General features: G+C 45.2%; 1 protein-coding gene across 2 annotated transcripts in view; it reads right to left on the minus strand.

Annotated features, from left to right (window-relative positions):
• Positions 1-18,411, minus strand: part of MAPK11 (mitogen-activated protein kinase 11) — a 45,752-nt gene extending 27,341 nt beyond the window's left edge. The window contains exon 1 of one of the 2 annotated variants that reach the window (XM_035127030.3): positions 17,883-18,411. In XM_035127030.3, coding sequence (XP_034982921.1) covers positions 17,883-17,995 — 113 coding nt within the window. In that variant the 5' untranslated portion in view covers positions 17,996-18,411. Of the gene's footprint in view, positions 1-17,595; positions 17,850-17,882 lie in introns of those variants that run through there. The other variant, XM_035127031.3, reaches the window with a different exon arrangement.
• Between the last annotated feature and the right edge of the window lie 1,378 nt (positions 18,412-19,789).

The following is a 19,789-nucleotide window of genomic DNA, read 5'->3' on the forward strand; positions in this document are numbered from 1 at the left end:
GTTGTAAAATTGGTTCTTACATTAGAATTTACAGTTTGTGGAGAATATTCTCTGGAGAATTTTCCAGCAGAGAATATTCTTACCTCATATCACTAATCCTGCCCTTCCTTCCAGGGCCGGATTTAGGTTTGATGAGGCCCTAAGCTACTGAAGGTAATGGGGCCCTTTATATGTCCAGCTGTCCTTTGTCAACAACAAATTGTCACTGTTTTTTGTGTTGAATATATGCTAGATGGTAATTTATGGACCTAATAGGTATCTAAGCCATTTGCACATGCAAAATGTAGGCACCCTATACAGTATATAGAAAGGAGCAAACTAGTGATATTTTAGGGAGCAGGCTAGCAGGCGGGGCCCATTACTTACAGAAGCCTACACAACACAAAACACTGTTGCTGTATGTAGGTTTTATTTTATTTGCTTTTTATCTTATATTTTGGAAATGTACATCCAGGTATTTTTTTCCCCAAGGGAGTGGGACCCTAAGCTATAGCTTGTTTAGCTTATACGTAAATCCGGCACTGCTTCCTTCAAAAGGAGCCCAGGGTGGCATCCACACAAGCGATAAAACAGCTAAACACGGTTCCAATGCAGATACAGTACACACTGGATAGACAAAACTTGCCTAATACGTAAGGAGAGGGAATTCCGAAGTGTAGGTGCCAGAACATGAAAAGGCTGGATTCCTATACTGTGCAGATCAGAACTCCTGATAAAATGGGTTATCTGTGGGAGGCCCTCACCTGTAGAGAGCAGTGATTGATTGGGCATATGAGGGGTAAGATGATCTTTCATAATCTTAAATGAAATGTGAACGCATAAATGGCTTTTCTGGCTAGAAAGCACAAAAGAGAACAAAGGCCTAGCGTGGGGGCTTAAACTCTGCCAATCTATCTGTATCGCAAGATTCCCCCCTTGGCTTGCCTTAACCATGTTAATTTTGACCACGTAATGGTGGCATCTGAATGCATGCTAAGCCATAAATCATCGTTAAGCAAATATGCATATGAGCTGCATGCTGGTGCGCACAAAGGGCGGAGTGCTCCTACTCTGCTCCTGTATTACCGTAGTTGAGCAAGGAAACGGGCCATGGAGCGGCTGGCCAATTGGCATGACATCTCCAGCCTGTGCTTGTGGTTCCTCTCTCCCAAACAAACCACAACAGGGTAACCAGAAACAAGAGTATTTCATCCATGGTCCATTGGTGATGGGAAGTCAGGTAAGTACAGCTGCCCTACCAACCACTACTCTCTTGAAGGAATCCCACTCATTTCCCTCCTCCAGCCCAGGAGGTGGGAGGGGGAATCCTTCTGCACCCAGCCCACTGCCACAGAGGTAACCTGGAGTTGCAAAATAATTGTTTTGTCTCGTTCCGCTTCCTCTTCCTCATAGTTGGGTCAAACAACATTATCCTTAATCATATTTACTTGGAAGTAATGGGAATTAAATCTGTTGGAACCGAAAACACCATGGTGGCTTTCCCCAATAGAAGCGATATCCTTAAAAAGGTTAACACAAAAGCGGAATGGGCAACTTTAAAAGAGTTGCTCATTGAGGGAGAACAGCAATTGAAATTAAAAAACATGGAAGGTATAAAGCAGTTAGTTACAGATTGGTTGCAATATCATTAAATAAATGATGTGTTTAAAGCAGATAAGAAAAGAGGATTCAGTACAGAATTCTCAAGGCTTGAAAAGGAATTACTGGAAAATAATGAGAAATTATTACTATCTAGAATGTATAAATTGTTGCTAGAATGGCATGCAAAATATAAAATGGGCACAAGATATAGGGCATAATATTCAACTTGAGTCTTGGGGGAAACTATGGAAGGAAAATTTAAAATTCACAGCGTGCTGTTTGTTGAAGGAAAACTATATGAAAATGATGTATAGATGGTATTTAACACCGGTAAAATTAGCAAAGATGTACAGAACTGCCTCTAATGTATGTTGGAAGTGTAAAGAAAAAGAAGGCACATTCTACCATATGTGGTGGACGTGCAAGGTAGCAAAAGCATTCTGGGAAATGATATATAATGAGTTGAAAAAAATGTTTAAAATATGGTAACATTTGTGAAAAAACCAGAGGCTTTTTTGTTAGGCATTTTAGGTACAGAGATTCTGAAAGAGCAGAAAAAACTATTTATGTTTGCGATGACAGCAGCAAGAATACTATTGGCCCAGAGATGGAAAGAAGACAAAATTCCAGCCAGAGAATAGCTTTGTGTATGCTAATTTATATATATAGAGGCAAATTCAGAAATAATATGGGAAGACTGATGTATATTGTCCTGTGTGGCTGCCCTGATACTAAATACAGTCATACCTAGGGTTACAGACGCTTCAGGTTGCGTCTTTTCGGGTTGCGCACTGAGCGAACCCGGAAGTACCCGAACGAGTTACTTCTGGGTTTCAGCGCTCGTGCATGCGCAGAACTGCTAAATTGCACATTGCGCATGCGCGGAACCGCCGAATCACGACTCGCGCATGCGCAAACGCAGCACTGTGGGTTGCAGGTTGCGAACACAGATCACATTTGCAACCCGAGCGTCCGCTGTATAGGACAACTTCAAGGTTCCTGATCTCCCTTCTTACGATTTGACTGGGCTGTTTCCAAACTGAGGTTGCTTTCAAAGAGAGGACTGTCCTTTGACAGCTATTCTAGTAGAAGGCTGCCCTCTGTTAAGTAGGACACATAGCCACTTTGCTTGCAGGTAGATCTGCACAGGATTGCAGGTGGAGCACTTAGCAGTACATCCTGGGTTTTTAAAGCGTTGGAAATGGAGAAAAGGGTTGGGTGTTTTACCTGCTCGTGATGTCTTGCAATGTCATTGTTGATACTTGTGTGGGAGCTCCTAGCAACAGCAACAGCAACAGCACAAATACAAGAACCCTTTCATTTTTTGCAATGAATCTCACAAAGATCAGCACACTCTTAATGAGAAGCAAATGAAAGATCTCACATGCAGCCTGATCATATGCATATTTACATGTAGACGAATCCTATGTAATAGGGGTTACTCCAATTAAAGTAGTTCTAAAGTGCATGAGATTGCAGCTTTAAATATTCAGCTCCTTACTATGGCTGTTACTGTAGCTGTTTTTGATGCCTTGCTATCTAAATAAGTAGCCACAGCAATGCACAGTTGAAGGAGGGTCCATAAAATAAAAAGGAAGGAAATCGAATTTAAACATCTCATTTAAGTTCCAAGAAGAGTGATGAGCAACACTGAATGGCAGACCTAAAGCACTGATTCGTCCCTGGAGTATACAGTATGTGACTATTAATTGACTGGTTTGTCAGTGAAAAGTCAGATAATCAGATTTAAAGCATCCTTAATGGTTTGGTAGTCCTAGTAACAAGCCAATTGTTTGTGCAGTCTCAAACTCGTAATATTTGCAGATGTTTCAGTCCACAGTGATCCACTGCAGGCAAACTTTCTCTTTCTACTCAGAGAGGAAAGTAGAAGTCAGCAAATAAAGAATGCAAACTCATCTAAAAAAACAGTTTTGAAGACAGACGTTCTGGTCAGAATAAGACCATTAACTCAAGCTTTTCTCCTAGAAATTGCAAAGGCTTATTTCTAAGAAGTCTATGGGTTAAAACCTGGTATTACTATTCTTTTAACATAAATTATCCCTTTCACAACTGCTTGTTTATCTGATGTGACACAAAGAGGAAGTGGTATTGCCTGCTATATCATGCAACACACCAGATACACTCAGAGAGAAATGTGAAACGGATACGGGATATGTGCAATTTTATATTGTTTTACTGGTTTTAGTATACAGCACTCTGGTCTTCTTAGAGAGGAAGAGCAGAATAAATATTTATAAATTCCTGTGTTGGGTGGTGGTGGAATGAAGCAACTTACAAAGTTACTATTCACCCTTGTTCTAAGGGATGTAGATGCAAATGCTAAAATGACAAAGAGATTGTCGTCATTACAAGGTGTTTCTCAATAAGACAGCTTATGAAACTGATGTTGCACTGAACCCAAATGCCCAGGATTGCTTGCAGTGCTTTTATCAGCAAGGTAACGGCAATGGGCTCAAATAGCCAAAGAAACCCATAGCTAAAATAATCCAATAGCCCAGGAAGGCTCTCCAGAGATACTTTTGAACTCCAGCTCCCATCAGTCCCAGCCAGCAGGTTGTTTCCAACTAAATTTTGGAATAAACCCATTAAAATTAATGGACCAAAATTAGCCAGAGCTGTTAATTTCAGTGGGCCTTCTCCAAGTAGAATTGGCTACAACCCAGCATGGCCAATGTTCAGGGATTATGGGTACTGGAATCCAGCAACATTTGGAGAGCCACGGGTTCCCCATCCTTGAAGTATCCAAGCAAGATTGAGAATAGAACAAGACCGCTCTCACGGCAACACACACTATTCCCCCCCCCCTTCCCAACTCGAAACCACCCAACTCTGTAAATTAGCATTATGGAACTGAGCAAAGTGCAACACAAGGGATAAGCATTTAACTAAGGTTATGCAATATGGTAAATTTTGTCCTGAAGGGGAAATTGGCAGTTGCAAACAATACAGAAAATGTGACACAAACCCTCATGGCAGTAACCTTCCTAATGAAAAAGAAGACAAAGGAAGAAAACCACAGCCTTCACACACGGAAGTTATGCATATACAGTGGTACCTCGGTTTAAGTACACAATTGGTTCTGGAAGTCTGTACTTAACCTGAAGCGTACTTAACCTGAAGCAAACTTTCCCATTGAAAGTAATGGAAAGTGGATTAATCCGTTCCAGATGGGTCTGCAGAGTACTCAACCTGAAGCGTACTATACCCAAAGTATGAGTGTAATTGGTTCTGGAAGTCCGTACTTAACCTGAAGCGTACTTAACCTGAAGCGAACTTTCCCATTGAAAGTAATGGAAAGTGGATTAATCCGTTCCAGACGGGTCCGCGGAGTACTTAAACTGAAAGTACTCAAACCAAAGCGTACTTAAACCGAGGTGTGACTGTAATCCTGGATGCAATGTGTTCCTCAAGTAGAAAAGAAGCCACTCTTAGCCTCTCCAAGGCAGTCATGTGAACACCGCTACTTATTATTGTTGTTGTTTATTAATTTCTTATCCACCCTTCACTATAAGGCCCCAGGATGGGTTGCAACCATTTAAAAACCACAGCATTAAAAACAATTAAAACAGATTACAATGAAGAGAACAGAGTAGGTGCTAAAAAATCTCTCTCAGGTATCAAAGGCAAAGTACAGAGGTGCATCATCATCAGCACACAATTAAGGTCCCAGACACACTGCTGTGGGGAGGGAATCCCAGAGCTTAGGGGCTACCACAGAGAAGCCCCCTCTCTCAGGCAGTTGCACACACCCCAAACCTCTGAGGGCAGTGGGACTACCAAGAAATGAACCCCCCCCAAACCTTCACAGCCAAGAAAATACACTGGGAAGGAAGCAATCTTTCAGGTATTTGGGACTGAACATTTGATACACCTTTAATCGAAGTCAGAGTGTTGGTCCATTGAGCTCAGTGCTGAATACTCTGACGGAGAGCAGCTCTCCGGGATCTCAGGCAAAAGCCTTCCTCAGCCCTCTTGCTCAAGCTCAATCTTGAGATAACTCAAGATACCTCAATGATTCAAAGCTGGGGCTTTCAACACGCAGAGCATGTGAGCTACGACTAAGACATAGCTACCACTTAGCCATAGTTCCCCTGCCTCCCCAGAGTGCCCACAGGCCTCAAAAGGTGGCCAACCCTTGGTGTAAAACGAACTGGCCCTTAGCTGCCTTTAACGTGACAGTGCAAGCTCACGGTTTAATTGTTGCTGATCTGTTACATCCATATCAGACAATTCCTCCATATAACACAAATAAACAGAGAGAAGGCTGTTTTTCAATTAGCTAATGGCGAGGCCAAAATCAATGAGGCTCACACATCTGTTTCCCAGATATTCCAAGCTCTGAGAGCATGTAACAACAAACAAACAAACAAACAACAACAACACAATCAAATTGTTTTACAAGGAAATGCTATTATCAGAGCCGGCCTGCCCATGAGGCAGGGTGATGCACTCGCCTCAGGCGGCAGAAGTACAGGAAATGGCCCGATCGCTTCTGCCGCTGGTGGTGACAGAGAGGCGTTCTGGCAATGCTTTACAGAACACCCTGGCTCTTGCTGCATTCGACTCTTGCTACATATTCCCACATGCCACGTTGCCACTCAGGTTTCCCTCACCCCCAGGGGGTGAAGCTGAGCAACAACACTTTGAAGCATGCCTCAACTCTCCCAGCGTTTGGCAAGAGCCAGGGCATTCCCGTGGCGGAAATGGTGGTGGGCACAGTGGTGTGTTGGAGGGCGGGGCATGGTGGCGGTGGGAGGGGAGACTGGGGCACGGCTGTGAAGGGGGCAGGAGGCAGCAATTCCCATTTTGCCTCAGGTGGTGGGATGGGCTGCCCCTGCCTATTATATAAGTTGGCTGCTGCAGCAGTCGTAATGCCGGGAAACATAAGCCCCCTTCGCCTGTTTTCCATGTGAAGACTTTCAAGCAATTAATAATAGTAATAATAATAATAATAATAATAATAATTTGATTATTTGTATGCTGCCCATCTGACTGGATATCCATCTCCCTGCATATCCATGCCAGTGTGTCAGGGATCAACACATGAAACTCCCTTCACACGGCTAGCTATCGTCCTGATTTTACGCACTGCAAGCAGTTTCGGAAAGAGAAGCTTTATGTACATGACATTTATTTATCTGTTGGCCCTGGAGATTGAATTTTTGTTGTTTGCAAGCTTTGCACAAGATGCTCCACCATGAAGTCCCCACTTTTGCGCTCCTAGATTTCTAGACTTGGAGTCAAGAGTGAGGGAGACCTGCACTTCCTTGGGGAAGCCTGTATACTTCGGGTGGTGCGTCATGACTGGCTGCACACTTAGTTGGGACCTTATGTGTCTTCAGGCAACACCAGTGTGTTTAGGATCAATGACAGCCCAGCCAGCAGGCACAAACTGAAAAAAATTGCAACCCTAATTATAGATCCTAGGCAAAATCAATCAAGTTTATAAAGCAAGCAGTTCTAAGGCTTCCAGCACTGTCTTGTTTGCCTATTATTTCCTTCCATGCCATTGCCTGCTTGCAGTGAATTCTGAACGCCACACACCTCTGCATATCCAAGATAATGAACAAGTTATTGAGTGCAGATGAAAAAGATGTGACTCCAAAGTCTTCCATTATTGAGCAGCTCTTTGCTTTCTTTTCAGTTCACTCCTACCTTGGAAGCAAGTAACTGATTACAAAAAGAAGACACAAAAACATATAAATTTGAAGCACCACCCTTTTTCAAAATAATCTGTCCCTTAATGTTCTCTCTTTCCCCCCTGGCATTAGGTACAACAATTCCTTTATACATAAAGCAATGGGACATCGGCAAACCTGCTGAGCAGTGTGTGTGAGGCACCACATGTTTTCCACTTCCATCATTATGCCCGGGGAAAAAAAATGGCACTCTCACTACCCCAATGGTTTTCATAGCTACATGGGCATTAGAAAACAACAACCAAGTGCAATTAGGAAAAAACAAATCCTTAATGGGTAACAAGGGATAAATCTCAGTCTCACAGACTGAGAATTATTGGAAAGAGGAAGATTTATGAAAAAGAAGATAAGCTTCAGATAACAAGAGCAGAATAAACACCCCCCCTCATGTTAAATTGGAGGCTGAATTGGCATGTTAACCAATTGAGATTTACACACACACGCACCCCACAGCTACAAGAGAGAAACTTGATATAAGGACAGAGGTGGCTAATTTGTGCTCCATCAAATGTTTCTGGGTTACAACTCCCATTTGTCTGACTGCTGGACATTGCACTGATGGGAGTTAGGAGCCCAATAACATTTTGAAGGCCACACCTGCTAAAAGAACAAGAAGCAGTCTATGCAAGCAAAACATTGCAACAAATATGAGGCAGAGCACAAAGTAAACCAAAGTTAATCTACACTGCGCACACAGTCTTCCCTTTTTCCCAGTAGAGCGAGCGACTGTTCCCAGAGACACAACCAAAGAACAAGCCTTGGCCTCATACGTCTTCAGATGACCTACATAGCGGAAACATGTAATTATTTTGTTGTGCAACTGAACCCAATACCTCAGCCCTAAACTTGCCACTTAGGGCCACTTAAAAGCATACCAGATTTCCAAGTAGGATAACATTTCCACGCAGCATAGTGGGGTAGCCATGTGCAGAACATCATGCGTGGCAAATGAGCACACATCTGTGTGACTGCAGAGAGGCTTCTGAGCAGGGCCGGCCCTATGGCCAGGCTGGGTGGCGCAGGACGCCCAGCCACCAGGGGGACACCGCGCTGTGCGCAGCGCCCACCCGCCGCGCTGGGAAACAGGGAGGGGGTGCCAGAGGGATCTGTCGCACCACGGCGGCAGGGCAGCAGATATACTTAAGACGGCCCTGCTTCTGAGCTACCTGCATCCTGAGTTTCAGTAGTTTGAGTAGATGTGTGGCAAATCTATGATCTTTTTGACACATAGGCGCAGAACTTCTATTGATGTAGGAAGGCCATATCTGAAGCTATTTTTAGAAGCAATTCAACAGCCTCTTGGATACTGGCTTGAATCCTAAGCTATTCCTCCTTTCAGGTAAGAAAGTGGGAGATGGCCACCAAGCCCCCACCCAACATTTGCAGCCCATGTCCCACACTGTTCCCAAGAGTCCTCCAGACACAGATTTTCAGGTGAGCACAGGCTACAGAAGGGAGGGAGGTGGAGATGGGAGAGCCCCACTCTGTAAATGTAAACTGTTCTATTCATGGAAGGAAACGACAGCTGTTGGGTTCTATCCTGCAGAGTTCCCCCTCCCTCTCCCTACACATCCCTATAGCTGCTCTCTGGAGCCCCCCAAATCTCTGGAAGACATTTTGAGGTGCACAGGGGCTGCATGGAAGAGGAGAAATAGAAGTTCTGTTGCACCAGTGGAAGTCCATTAGCAGAACAGCACACTGGGTAACAACCCTTAGAATTTTCCAGCAGGGATTTTTATTTCTTTTACCTCAGCGTAAAAAAAAAATGCTTTCCCATCCTAACCATTTCATTTGCAATAAAATTTCATTCACCTTAAAGAAACAGAATCCCGTGAAAGTGGACATAGGGTTGCGTCGTTATAGCTATTTCACATAATGATTCAAATTACTTGGGGGTGGCAGGAATGGAGTGGGGTTAAGTCCCAGACAAAAAGAGAGATCGAATAGTACAAATGCTGTAAATCTTTTTTTTATGTGCATTAGAGATGGTACTTTTAACATCACACACTGTGTCTTAATTCAAACTTTGGTTACAGCGGTGTGCAGTATCTGATCCAGTGCTTCTGACATCAGACAGCAGCTACTTGAGTGAGACTGGTCATTCAGAGGTTGCATGAATTCACTTTAAAAAATGACTATGACTGAAACACTTCTACCAGAAAAGCCAGTCCCGCCATGATGTGTCCTAAAATTAAATTTTTAAGAGATGTGACACAGTTTATGAACTTACTAATTGCAAAACAGGAAGTTAGGGTTTTTTAATTTATTGTTTAATTACCTTTTCACCCTGCCTCTCTCCCAAACAGCTAGGGCAGGCATCCCCAAACTTCGGCCCTCCAGATGTTTTGGACTACAATTCCCATCTTCCCCGACCACTGGTCCTGTTAGCGAGGGATCATGGGAGTTGTAGGCCAAAACATCTGGAGGGCCGCAGTTTGCGGATGCCTGAGCTAGGGACTTCATATCAATTTTGTCCTTTCAACAAAACAAAGCTGGGAGACAGCCCAGCGAGCTTCATGGCATAGGGAGGGTTTGAACCCAGGTCTTAATGGTCCAGTTCAACACTCATTAGGAAGGAAATAATTCTTAGACTAAAGGCTGCATTCACTTTCAGGGTCTGCATGCCAAGGTGGGCCAGAGCAAATGTGGGTGACAACTGAGCAAGTTGGAGATATATATACCGGTATATATCTCAAAAACAGGATCTGCACCGGAGTGTCAGGCCTAATGAGCACAGCATCTCTTCTCTGGCAGGTCTTGCTCCCATGAAGCAGTTGCTAAGACTGAAGGTTGAAGTCCCTTCCTCTCCAAGGTTTCCCCCAAGCAATCTGAGGCTGCCCCTGTGTGAAGCTAACTTCTCCTCTGCCCTTTCCACGCCTCTTCTGGTTCTGGGAGACCAAAGGGGATGAATTGGTCACAGCAGGAGGGGGGAAACACCCATGCCTCTTCACCAGCCTGAATCATCCCTGCCTCTTTGTCTCCTCCCTTTCCTGCTTTAGCTTCTTCCTCTGATTCTTGACTTCTCTCTGCCACAGACTCATCCCACCCACTAAGCCCCTTCAGCTTCCTACACCTCCTTTTCCCAGTCTTCTCCCTCTGACCACTCATTGTTGTCCCAACCTTTTTCAGCCATGGGCCGGTCCACCATCCTTCAGACCATGTGATGGGCCGAACTATATATATATATATATATATATATATATATATATATATATATATATATTGGGTGGGGTGTGAACAAATTCCTATGCCCTACAAATAACCCAGAGGTGCATTTTAAATAAAAGCACACATTCTACTCATGTAAAAACATGCTGATTCCCAGACTGTCTGCGGGCCAGATTGAGAAGGTGATTGGGCCACATCCAGCCCACGGGCCTTAGGTTGCCTACCCATGATCTCTAGTCCATGGGTAGGCAAACTAAGGCCCGGGGGCCAGATCTGACCCAATCACCTTCTAAATCCCAGACAGTCTGGGAACCAGCGTGTTTTTACATGAGTAGAATGTGTCCTCTTATTTAAAATGCATCTCTGGGGTATTTGTTGGGCATATGAATTTGTTCATCCCCACCCCCCAATATAGTCAAGCCCCCCCCCAAGGGCTGAGGGACAGTGGACTGGCCCCCCACTGAAAAAGTTTGCTGACCCCTGATGTAGTCGAACCTGCAATACTGGTGTTATCAGCTATCCAAGAACCTGTTACAGACCGATAGCTAGACAGACAGACAAATATAGACAGACAGATGCATGATAGATAGGTAGAAGTTTACAAGAGTCTATTATTATTATTATTATTATTATTATTATTATTTAAATTTCGAAGTTTCACTTTCCACTCAGTATTCTAAGCAATATGTACCATGCATCATCATCATCATATATCCTAACAAGGCAACAATCTAGAAAAAATATGAAGCACCCATTTATTGCCTCTCCAAACAAAAATCTGTGAAGCTGAACCTTGGGCTGAGTGATAACTGAATCATATGATATTTTTTTTACCAGTAACTAACCCCCCCAGCTACTTTTCTGTTGTGCCCAATTAAGAGTTACCTGTAAGCTGAAAGTCTGGATGTTTTAGCATATATTCATCCAATTAATTGATAGCCCTGTGCCAACATTTATAGAAGCAGTGGGAAATCTGTGGCCCATGGGCACAAATTAAACCTGCCGCAGGTCCAAAGTTGGTCCATCACACCCACAAGCCCCACACCTGACACTAGGAAAAGATGGCGTTTAAAGTTTGCTCCCAATTGTTCCTTATTGCCTGTCAAAGGTCTATAGAATTGAACATTTCTCTTTCAGACAACAGTAATAATTCTGGAAAACCCAATCAACACAGGGCTAAAATAATTGGTTTTAATCAAGCCAAGATTTATCATTCATTTCTGTAGTTTTGTATGGCAGAATATAACTCAGCGAGGCTGGTAGTAGGGGTAAGTATTGCTATGAAAAAAGATGGTGACCCCCCTGAGAAGCACAGGCTGTTTCTCACCCCCAAATCAGCATTGTTTCCAATGAGATCATTGTTCTCCTGCCTTTAGCGTTACCCTGTTTGCCAACAGCGGCATCACTTACACAAACACAAGGGGAAAGCAATCATGGGAGCAAGTGAGAGGGAAGCAAGCCAGGGAACCAAATAACCTGCAGCAGCTTTTCTCAGAAAGATGCTATCAATAAGCTCTTAAAACAGTCCTGCAAATAATTCGCAGTATCACGCGGCTACTTTGGCTTCTCAGAAACTAAATTTTATTTCTGATTCACACAATGAGTCTGTAAAATCACTGGCATTGCTACAGGGAAGAAGTCAATGTTTTGACAAGAGAGGCTGGCTGTAAATACACACACACACACACACACACACACACACACACACACACACACACACCACTTCTCCCATGGTATTGTCCAACTGATGTATCCCTGTGACTTATCAAATATTGCAAATCATGCAAGCTTTTACCTCCACAATAATCTTGAGGCTAAGCAGATATGATAAGAAAGTTTTGAGACAACTTTTTCTTCTAAGGAATTGGCATGTAAGCAATGTAAGGGGTCGGGCTGCAAAGCTTTGCATGCAGAAGGTCTCAGGTATAATCCCCATCATTCCTAGGCAGGGCTGGGGAACACTCCTGTCTGAAACCCTATTGAGCCACAGCCAGTGCACGGCCATTACCAAGGAAGAGAAGCCAATGGACCGACTGAGAATAAGGCAGCTATTCTTAACATGTGGTCAGAAGTCACATGAGGCCACCAAGTCTTTTGGAAGCTAAGCAGGTCTGTGTCCAGTCAGTGCCTGGAAGGGAGACCTCCTGGGACCCACAGGTTGGGTTCCATGGGAATACTTCAAGGAATGCCACCCCTGATCAGGACTCTTCAACCATCATCTGAGGCCTTTCTTCATGTGCCCTCCTCCATGAGAGTACAGTGGCGTTTTCTGTGGTGGCTCCCCATCTGTGGAATGCTCTCCCCAGGGAAGCTCGCCTGGTGTCTTCAATAAATATCTTTAGGCACTAGGCAAAAATGTTTCTCTATAAAACTATAACCTTCTATGGCCTTTTACGTGTGCCTGTGGGAGTGGGGACTTCTTGGTTTGTTCCTGTTTCATTATGTATGTTGTGTTCTCATTTTGTATTTTCATGTCGTGAGCCTCCCTGTGAGGGATGATGGGGCAATATACAAATTTAATAAATAAAATAATGCTATGTGACATTCCCTTTTTATTTTGGGGAGGCTCAGGGCTGAACCCGGAAGCTTCCGAGGCATGCATATGAAAAGGCTCCCGACATTTCTAGGCCGGGCATTCTCAAGTGCAAGATTATTACTAGCCTTCTTTGGTCACCATCATGAGCTTCCATGGTTCCAACCTTCTGAAGAAACACATCTCTGGTCTTATCAGCAGTCATTGTTTAGACAGCTGAGGCACAATATGTTCCCTGCTGTAGCACTGACACGCCGAGCGTGTGAAAACAGAGACACTAAAATGCTGCTTTTGTCTGCAACACACAAGAAACCGAACGCATGCATTGCACATGCCAACGCAATGAATCCTGGGTTTCCCCACCATGTCATATCACACAGCCAGGGCTTCCAACTGCATCCTCCAAACCACACGACCAAATTATACCTTTGCTTGAAGCATGCTGAGTGGGTTCAGATGATGTCGCGTTTACCCATCACAAAACGGCAACCTCATGCAAAAAGAGTTCTTTTAACATGTCCTGGACACCTGTGGCATCATAGTTTAAGCAAGCCTCGTGCTTTAAGGCAGACAAAAAAAAAAATAGGTTAACTGAGAGCTTCCCAGTTCCACCTGGATCGCACCATGAGGTCCCAGCAAAAATCGCCACGCAATGACTATGATCACTTGAGTAGCAACACCAGTCATCAAAAGCATTTGGCATTTACATAATACATTTTGAGTACTCAAATCACTTCTCGGTAATCCTTACAAAAGCCAAATAAGAACTTAAGAACATAAGAAGAGGCCTGTTCAATCAGACCATCTGGTTCATTGAGCTTGCTTGCACCTTATTTCCAGCAGGGGCTAGCATAATGCCTCTGGGAAACCCGCAAGAAGGGCTTGAAGGCAACACTTGCTCTCCTTGTAAGCCCAGCTTCTAGTATATGGCCTCTGAACATGGACATTCCCAATTAGCTATTCAGGAGACAGAACTGATGATATAACTATCCTCTTAAATTTGACTTGTTCTCCTTTCAAAGCTGTTTGAGCTAGCAGCCAGTACCATCCTGTGGCACCCTGAGTTCCATAAAAATTGATACTGCATTTTCTGAAACAGCACTTCCATTTCACGGCTGTTCTGAGCCTATTGCTGCTCAACGTATAAGAGAAAAAAGTTTGTCTCTCACCACTTTCTCCATAATGTTCTTAATAGTTATTTTAAAAATCCCCTTTAATCCTTTCAACTCTCCTCACGGGGAAAAGATCTCCAAACTCCAGATAGAAGTATTTGTTCTTTCCTATAGGTTTTCCATTGCGAGATGTTGCACTGTTCCTCATCAGGGGAGCCATCTCACCACCAGAATTGTGGGTGCCCACTGCCGTAACATGGACGTGTGTGTGTGTGTGTGTGATGTCGCACGTCCGAGTTGCGCTGGTGGCTCCTCTTCCTCCTCCTTTCCACAGCCCAGTGAGACACCCTTTTCCTTTTCCTTAGTTTTTTTATTCATACTTTTCAAATGTATACATTTTCATTCGTTTTTACAATCAATTTAACATTTCAAAATTTGACTTCCTTCCCCCCTCGTTCTGTGGTTCTTTAATTTTATTTTTTTTATATCTACTGCATATCCAAATTCATTTACCTTGCTCATTTAATTATATACTCTTTAAAAACTGCAGGTTATTACAATAATCCTGCTAAATGTTTTTATCTGTTTGCAATTTATCTGTAAATATTCACTAAACCATTTCCATTCTTTTATAAAAAGTCTGTTATCTTGATTTCTTATTCTTCCGGTAAATTTCGCCATTTCTGCTGCATATTCCATACGGTTTTGTATCCATTCTTCCTTTGCTTCTTTCCATTTTGGGGTGGGGAGGAGCTTAGACTCAGGTAAAGGTAAAGGGACCCCTGACCATTAGGTCTAGTCGTGACAGACTCTGGGGTTGCGCGCTCATCTCGCATTATTGGCCGAGGGAGCCGGCGTATACCTTCCAGGTCATGTGGCCAGCATGACAAAGCCACTTCTGGCAAACCAGAGCAGCACACGGAAACGCCGTTTACCTTCCTGCTGTAGCGGTTCCTATTTATCTACTTGCATTTTGACGTGCTTTCGAACTGCTAGGTTGGCAGGAGCTGGGACCAAGCAACGGGAGCTCGCCCCGTCGCAGGGATTCGAACCGCTGACCTTCTGATCAGCAAGCCCTAGGCTCAGTGGTTTAACCCACAGTGCCGGAGGCAGAGAGACCCTGTTTCCTTGTCCGAGCCCCGCCCCCCAGGGAGACTCTCTGGCTGGCTGAGGAGGGCGGAGCTGAACTGCTTATCTTTCAGAGGCAGCACCACACAGAAGCTGCCTGCCTTTCTTTGACTTTGTGGGTGCCCCCCAATTATATTATTGTGGGTACCCAAGCACCCACATCCCCCTTGAGTTGGCTCCTAGGCTGCTCACATATTCCTAATGTGGCTGCAGCAAAGACTTACATAAAAGCATTATGAGGCTAGCACTTTACTTTCAACCCCTTTCCAAGAAATTTGAAACACAAGAGTATTTCCTATCCAGCGAGGTGTTTACCACAACCTCAAGGCGCATTTCCTGTACACTCACAGGACCCCATCAGGGTGCACAGGTAACACTGCAGATTGTTTATGACCCAGTGTTTTGGGCCCTTTGTTACCTGACTATCCTCTTTGCCGTTTTTGCTGTCAAACCGCAAAGTTTGGACAGATCCTTTGGCCGTTTTCCCACAGGCAGCTTCGGGTTTCACCCTTATGAATGAACTAGCATCATCCACACAATTCACTGCTCCAAATGGTTTATTGAACAAGCAAAACAGCAGCAGTCCCAATGCTTACACCCCTCCATTAAGGAAACAGTCAATTCACTCCCATTCTCTGCTTTCTACTGACCACACAAAAGCAGGAGGTCGCGATGAAAACCTTACAGTATTTATATATTCTTGTCTTTATTGCATTTCTGTCTTCCACACATCCTTTTCCTGCATGGACTATACATAGGATTATTATTTTTAGGGAAGGGCCACCGCTCAGTGGTAGAGCTTGGCTGCAGAAGTTCCCAGCTTCAATTCCCAGCATCTCCACATAGAACTGGGAGAGAACCCTGCCTGAAACCTGGATAACTACTGCCAGTCAGTGAAGACAATTCTGAGCTAGATGGACTCATGGTGAGTACCGATCACTCACCCAGGAACTCACCAGGCCCAGAGACGCTGCTTAGTTTCCACAACTTTGGTTGTTTCCAACCATGCCCTAAACAAGTGACAGCTAACATCATTACTATTGCTAAATCAATGCTTCTGGCTTGCACAACAGAGCCAACACAAGCCCACCCCCACCCCCAATGATGCATGCAGTGTAATGAGTGACTGGGAAAAGGATTACATTATTTCAGAGTTTCTCAAACTGTTTTCAGACTACAACTCCCATCATCCATAGCTAGCAGGACCAGTAGTCAGGGGTGATGGGAATTGTAGTCCGAAAGCAGCTGGAGACTCAAGCTTGGGAAACACTGTTTCAGAGGAATGTATCTTACGCTGCCATGCAATGCTTTTGAAGCTACTCAAAGGTGGTGGCAGAGAACTGGGTTTAATATTTCGCTCATCCAGAGGGGAAGTCAGTCCGTATTTTCATGCATTGCTCCCAGTTCCTAAAAGCACACTTAGGACTTGACCACAATGGCTGTGTGAATAAAAGCACCGCCCTTCCACAGTCCCATTCAGCCGTGCGCTTCGATGGTGGTGAGGTGGAGGAGGAGGAGGTCTTAAAAATAGTCTGGGGAAACCTCTTTCAATGGCTGGCATGGCCCAGGGTTACCCTTAGCAACCCGAGAGGAATTCCAGGCTGAATGGCATTGTGAGAGCACAGCTCAGCTTTGCCTCTCTCTGTGTGTGCTCCGAACTCCCGGTGGGGGCAGGGAAAAGGCAGGGAAATGAACACAGCCCACCCCCACCCATGACACACAGCACAGGGCTATAGGTCAACTCACAAATGCATTCCATGGGAAGCGGTGCTACCTATTGTTATACTATGCACCTTGCACGCAGCTGTCCGCAAATACACGCTCAGCCTCTGCTCACAAAACGCAAGACAAAAACGAAGAAGCATTTTCTTACTATGCTATATAGGTAGGGGTGTGTGGGTGTGGGTGTGCGCGCACCCACACACCTGCTCCTGTTCAGAGCACCTAACCCACCTTGAATCTCTTGTTTTCCACCCCAAAATTATCATCCTTAGTGAAATATGATCAATTTGTGCATTGCATATGCACACTTTCCTGTATGCACACCCAACGTCCACACCTTCGCCTGGCCTACTAAGGCACACATGCCAATCCATCACCTGTGCACCTGCTTTCGCACCAAGCAGCTACCTGGGGCGGGATCGCACCTGCCTCCGAGCGAACCTTCCCGTACGTGTACGTAACATGCTAGGTGGTCTCCGCACCCACCTACCCGGTGGGTGTACATGGCTAGATGGCTGGCTTTCGCCCATGCTCCCAGGGAGGCCCCTTAACTAGGGCAGTGCGTAGAACCTGCCCGTGCGTACAATCCGCGCAGGTGTCGTCGTCCCCCCCCCCCCGCAAGAAAACCAACCCTGGACGCATGCAGATCCTGGGGACGCCTTGTCTATGGGCGCACCCATTGTGCGCGCTGGCTTTCCATGCATGCCCGAGGACGCACCAGGCAGGCCTAGCGGCTCCAGCGCCGAGCTGCTCGCTGGTATTGTTTGCTTCCCGCAGCTCCAGCGAGGAAGAAACCTTGCACGGCTGGAGCGGAGCCTTTTTGCCTGGGGCTCACCGCTCACCTTCTGCTGCTGCTAATGCGCAGCAGAGCAGCCCTCCTGTCCTGCCCCCCCCCTTTCCGGAGCAGCCTCCACCTACCATACGGAGCCGTACGCCCCCGAGCCCACCGGGGTCAGGTGCTGGTAGCGCTGGGGCACCTCCCACACCGTCTTGTTCAGCTCCTGCTTGTAGAAGCCGCCTCGCTCGGACATTTTCCCCCAGCCGGCAGCGCCGGCAGCAGCACAAGCAGAGGCAGAGAAGCTCAGACCCAGCCAGGCAGCTACAGCTGGAAGTTGCAGAGCCAGCTAGCCAGCCAGCCAGGAAGCCAGCGCCGGCAGGGAGGAGGCGTTAGGGGGAGGGGAAAAGGGAGGAGGAGGGACAGGATGAATGAAGTCGAGGGAGAGGGAGAAGGAGAAGGAGCCGAGGGGCGGGATCTCCCCTCGAAAAGGGGGCTCCGGCTTGATCAGAACGAGCTGGCAGCCCCTAGCATTGTAACTAAAGGTGGGCGGAAGTGAATTGCGGCCATTAAAGAAGAAGTGCTGGCGCGCCTTAGGCCAGGAAGCCCCAGGTGGACCGCCAGGTATTGCTGCGACTGGAACCCCTTGGAAGGGACCGGCAGGAAGCCAGTGCCGGATTTACGTATAAGCTAAACAAGCTATAGCTTAGGGCCCCACTCTCTTGGAGGCCCCCCAAAAATTAAAGGAAAAGAAACGGATGTACATTTCCAAAATATAAGATAAAAAATAAATAAAATAAAGCCTACATACAGCTACAGTGGTACCTTGGTTTAAGTACACAATTGGTTCCGGAAGTCTGTACTTAACCTGAAGCGAACTTAACCTGAAGCGAACTTCCCATTGAAAGTAATGGAAAGTGGATTAATCCATTCCAAACGGGTCCGCGGAGTACTTAAACGGAAGCGTACTTAACCTGAAGCAAACTTCCTATTGAAAGTAATGGAAAGTGGATTAATCCGTTCCAGACAGTCCGCAGAGTACTTAAACTGAAAATACTCAAACCGAAGAGTACTTAAACCGAGGTATGACTGTACAGTGTTTTGTGTTGTGTAGGCTCCTATGATGTAGGCAATGATGTAAGCCTGCTAGTCAGCTCCCTAAAATATCACTGGTTTGCTCATTTCTATATATAGGTTGCCTACATTCTGCATGGACTGGTTGCATGGCAATATGTACAAATGGCTTTAGATACCTATTGGGTCCATAAGTTACCAACAGCAACAATTTGTTGTTGACAAAGGACATATAAGGGGCCCCATTACCTTCAGTAGCTTAGCCATCAAACCTAAATCCGGCCCTGCAGCAGGGTCATAATTCCTCACCTTCTTTGGCGATCACTCGTAGCTGGGTAAGATTATCTTTCATAAACACGGTTTTTAACAGTGAGTCCGTAAGTGACTGTGGAGGCCAGTTTTGGATCCACATGTCCTTCCACAGTGGGAACACAGGTTTCCGGGCAGGAGTTGATCACGGTGAGGGTTTGCCAAGCATGCCTTCCTCTTAGCACATTTCTCCCTTTAGTCTTCAAAGCCCATGGCACCTTTGGTAAAGGCTGTTCTCCAATTGGAGCGCTCGCAGGCCAGAGTTTCCCAGTTATACTACATTTTTTTAGATTTCCCTTGAGAGAGTCTTTAAAACTCTTTTGTTGACCACCAGCATTACACTTTCCATTTTTAAGTTGGGAATAGAGTAGTTGCTTTGGAAGATGATAATCAGGCATCCGCACAACAGGACCGGTCCAACAAAGTTGATGTTGAAGAATCATTGCTTCTGCACTGGTGATCTTTGCTTCTTCCAGTACTTTGGCATTAGTTTGCCTCTCTTCACAAGTGATGTGTAAAAAATGTTTGGAGACACCGTTGATGGAATCTTTCGAGGTGTTGGAGGTGGCATTCATAAATGGTCCATATTTCACAAGCATACAGTAAGGTTGGTAGTACAAAAGCTTTGTAAACAAGCATTTTGGTTTCCCTGCAGTGCAGGAATCCT

Source organism: Zootoca vivipara, chromosome 9 (assembly GCF_965207765.1).
Source record: "Zootoca vivipara chromosome 9, rZooViv2.hap1.1, whole genome shotgun sequence".
Taxonomy (NCBI): domain Eukaryota; kingdom Metazoa; phylum Chordata; class Lepidosauria; order Squamata; family Lacertidae; genus Zootoca; species Zootoca vivipara.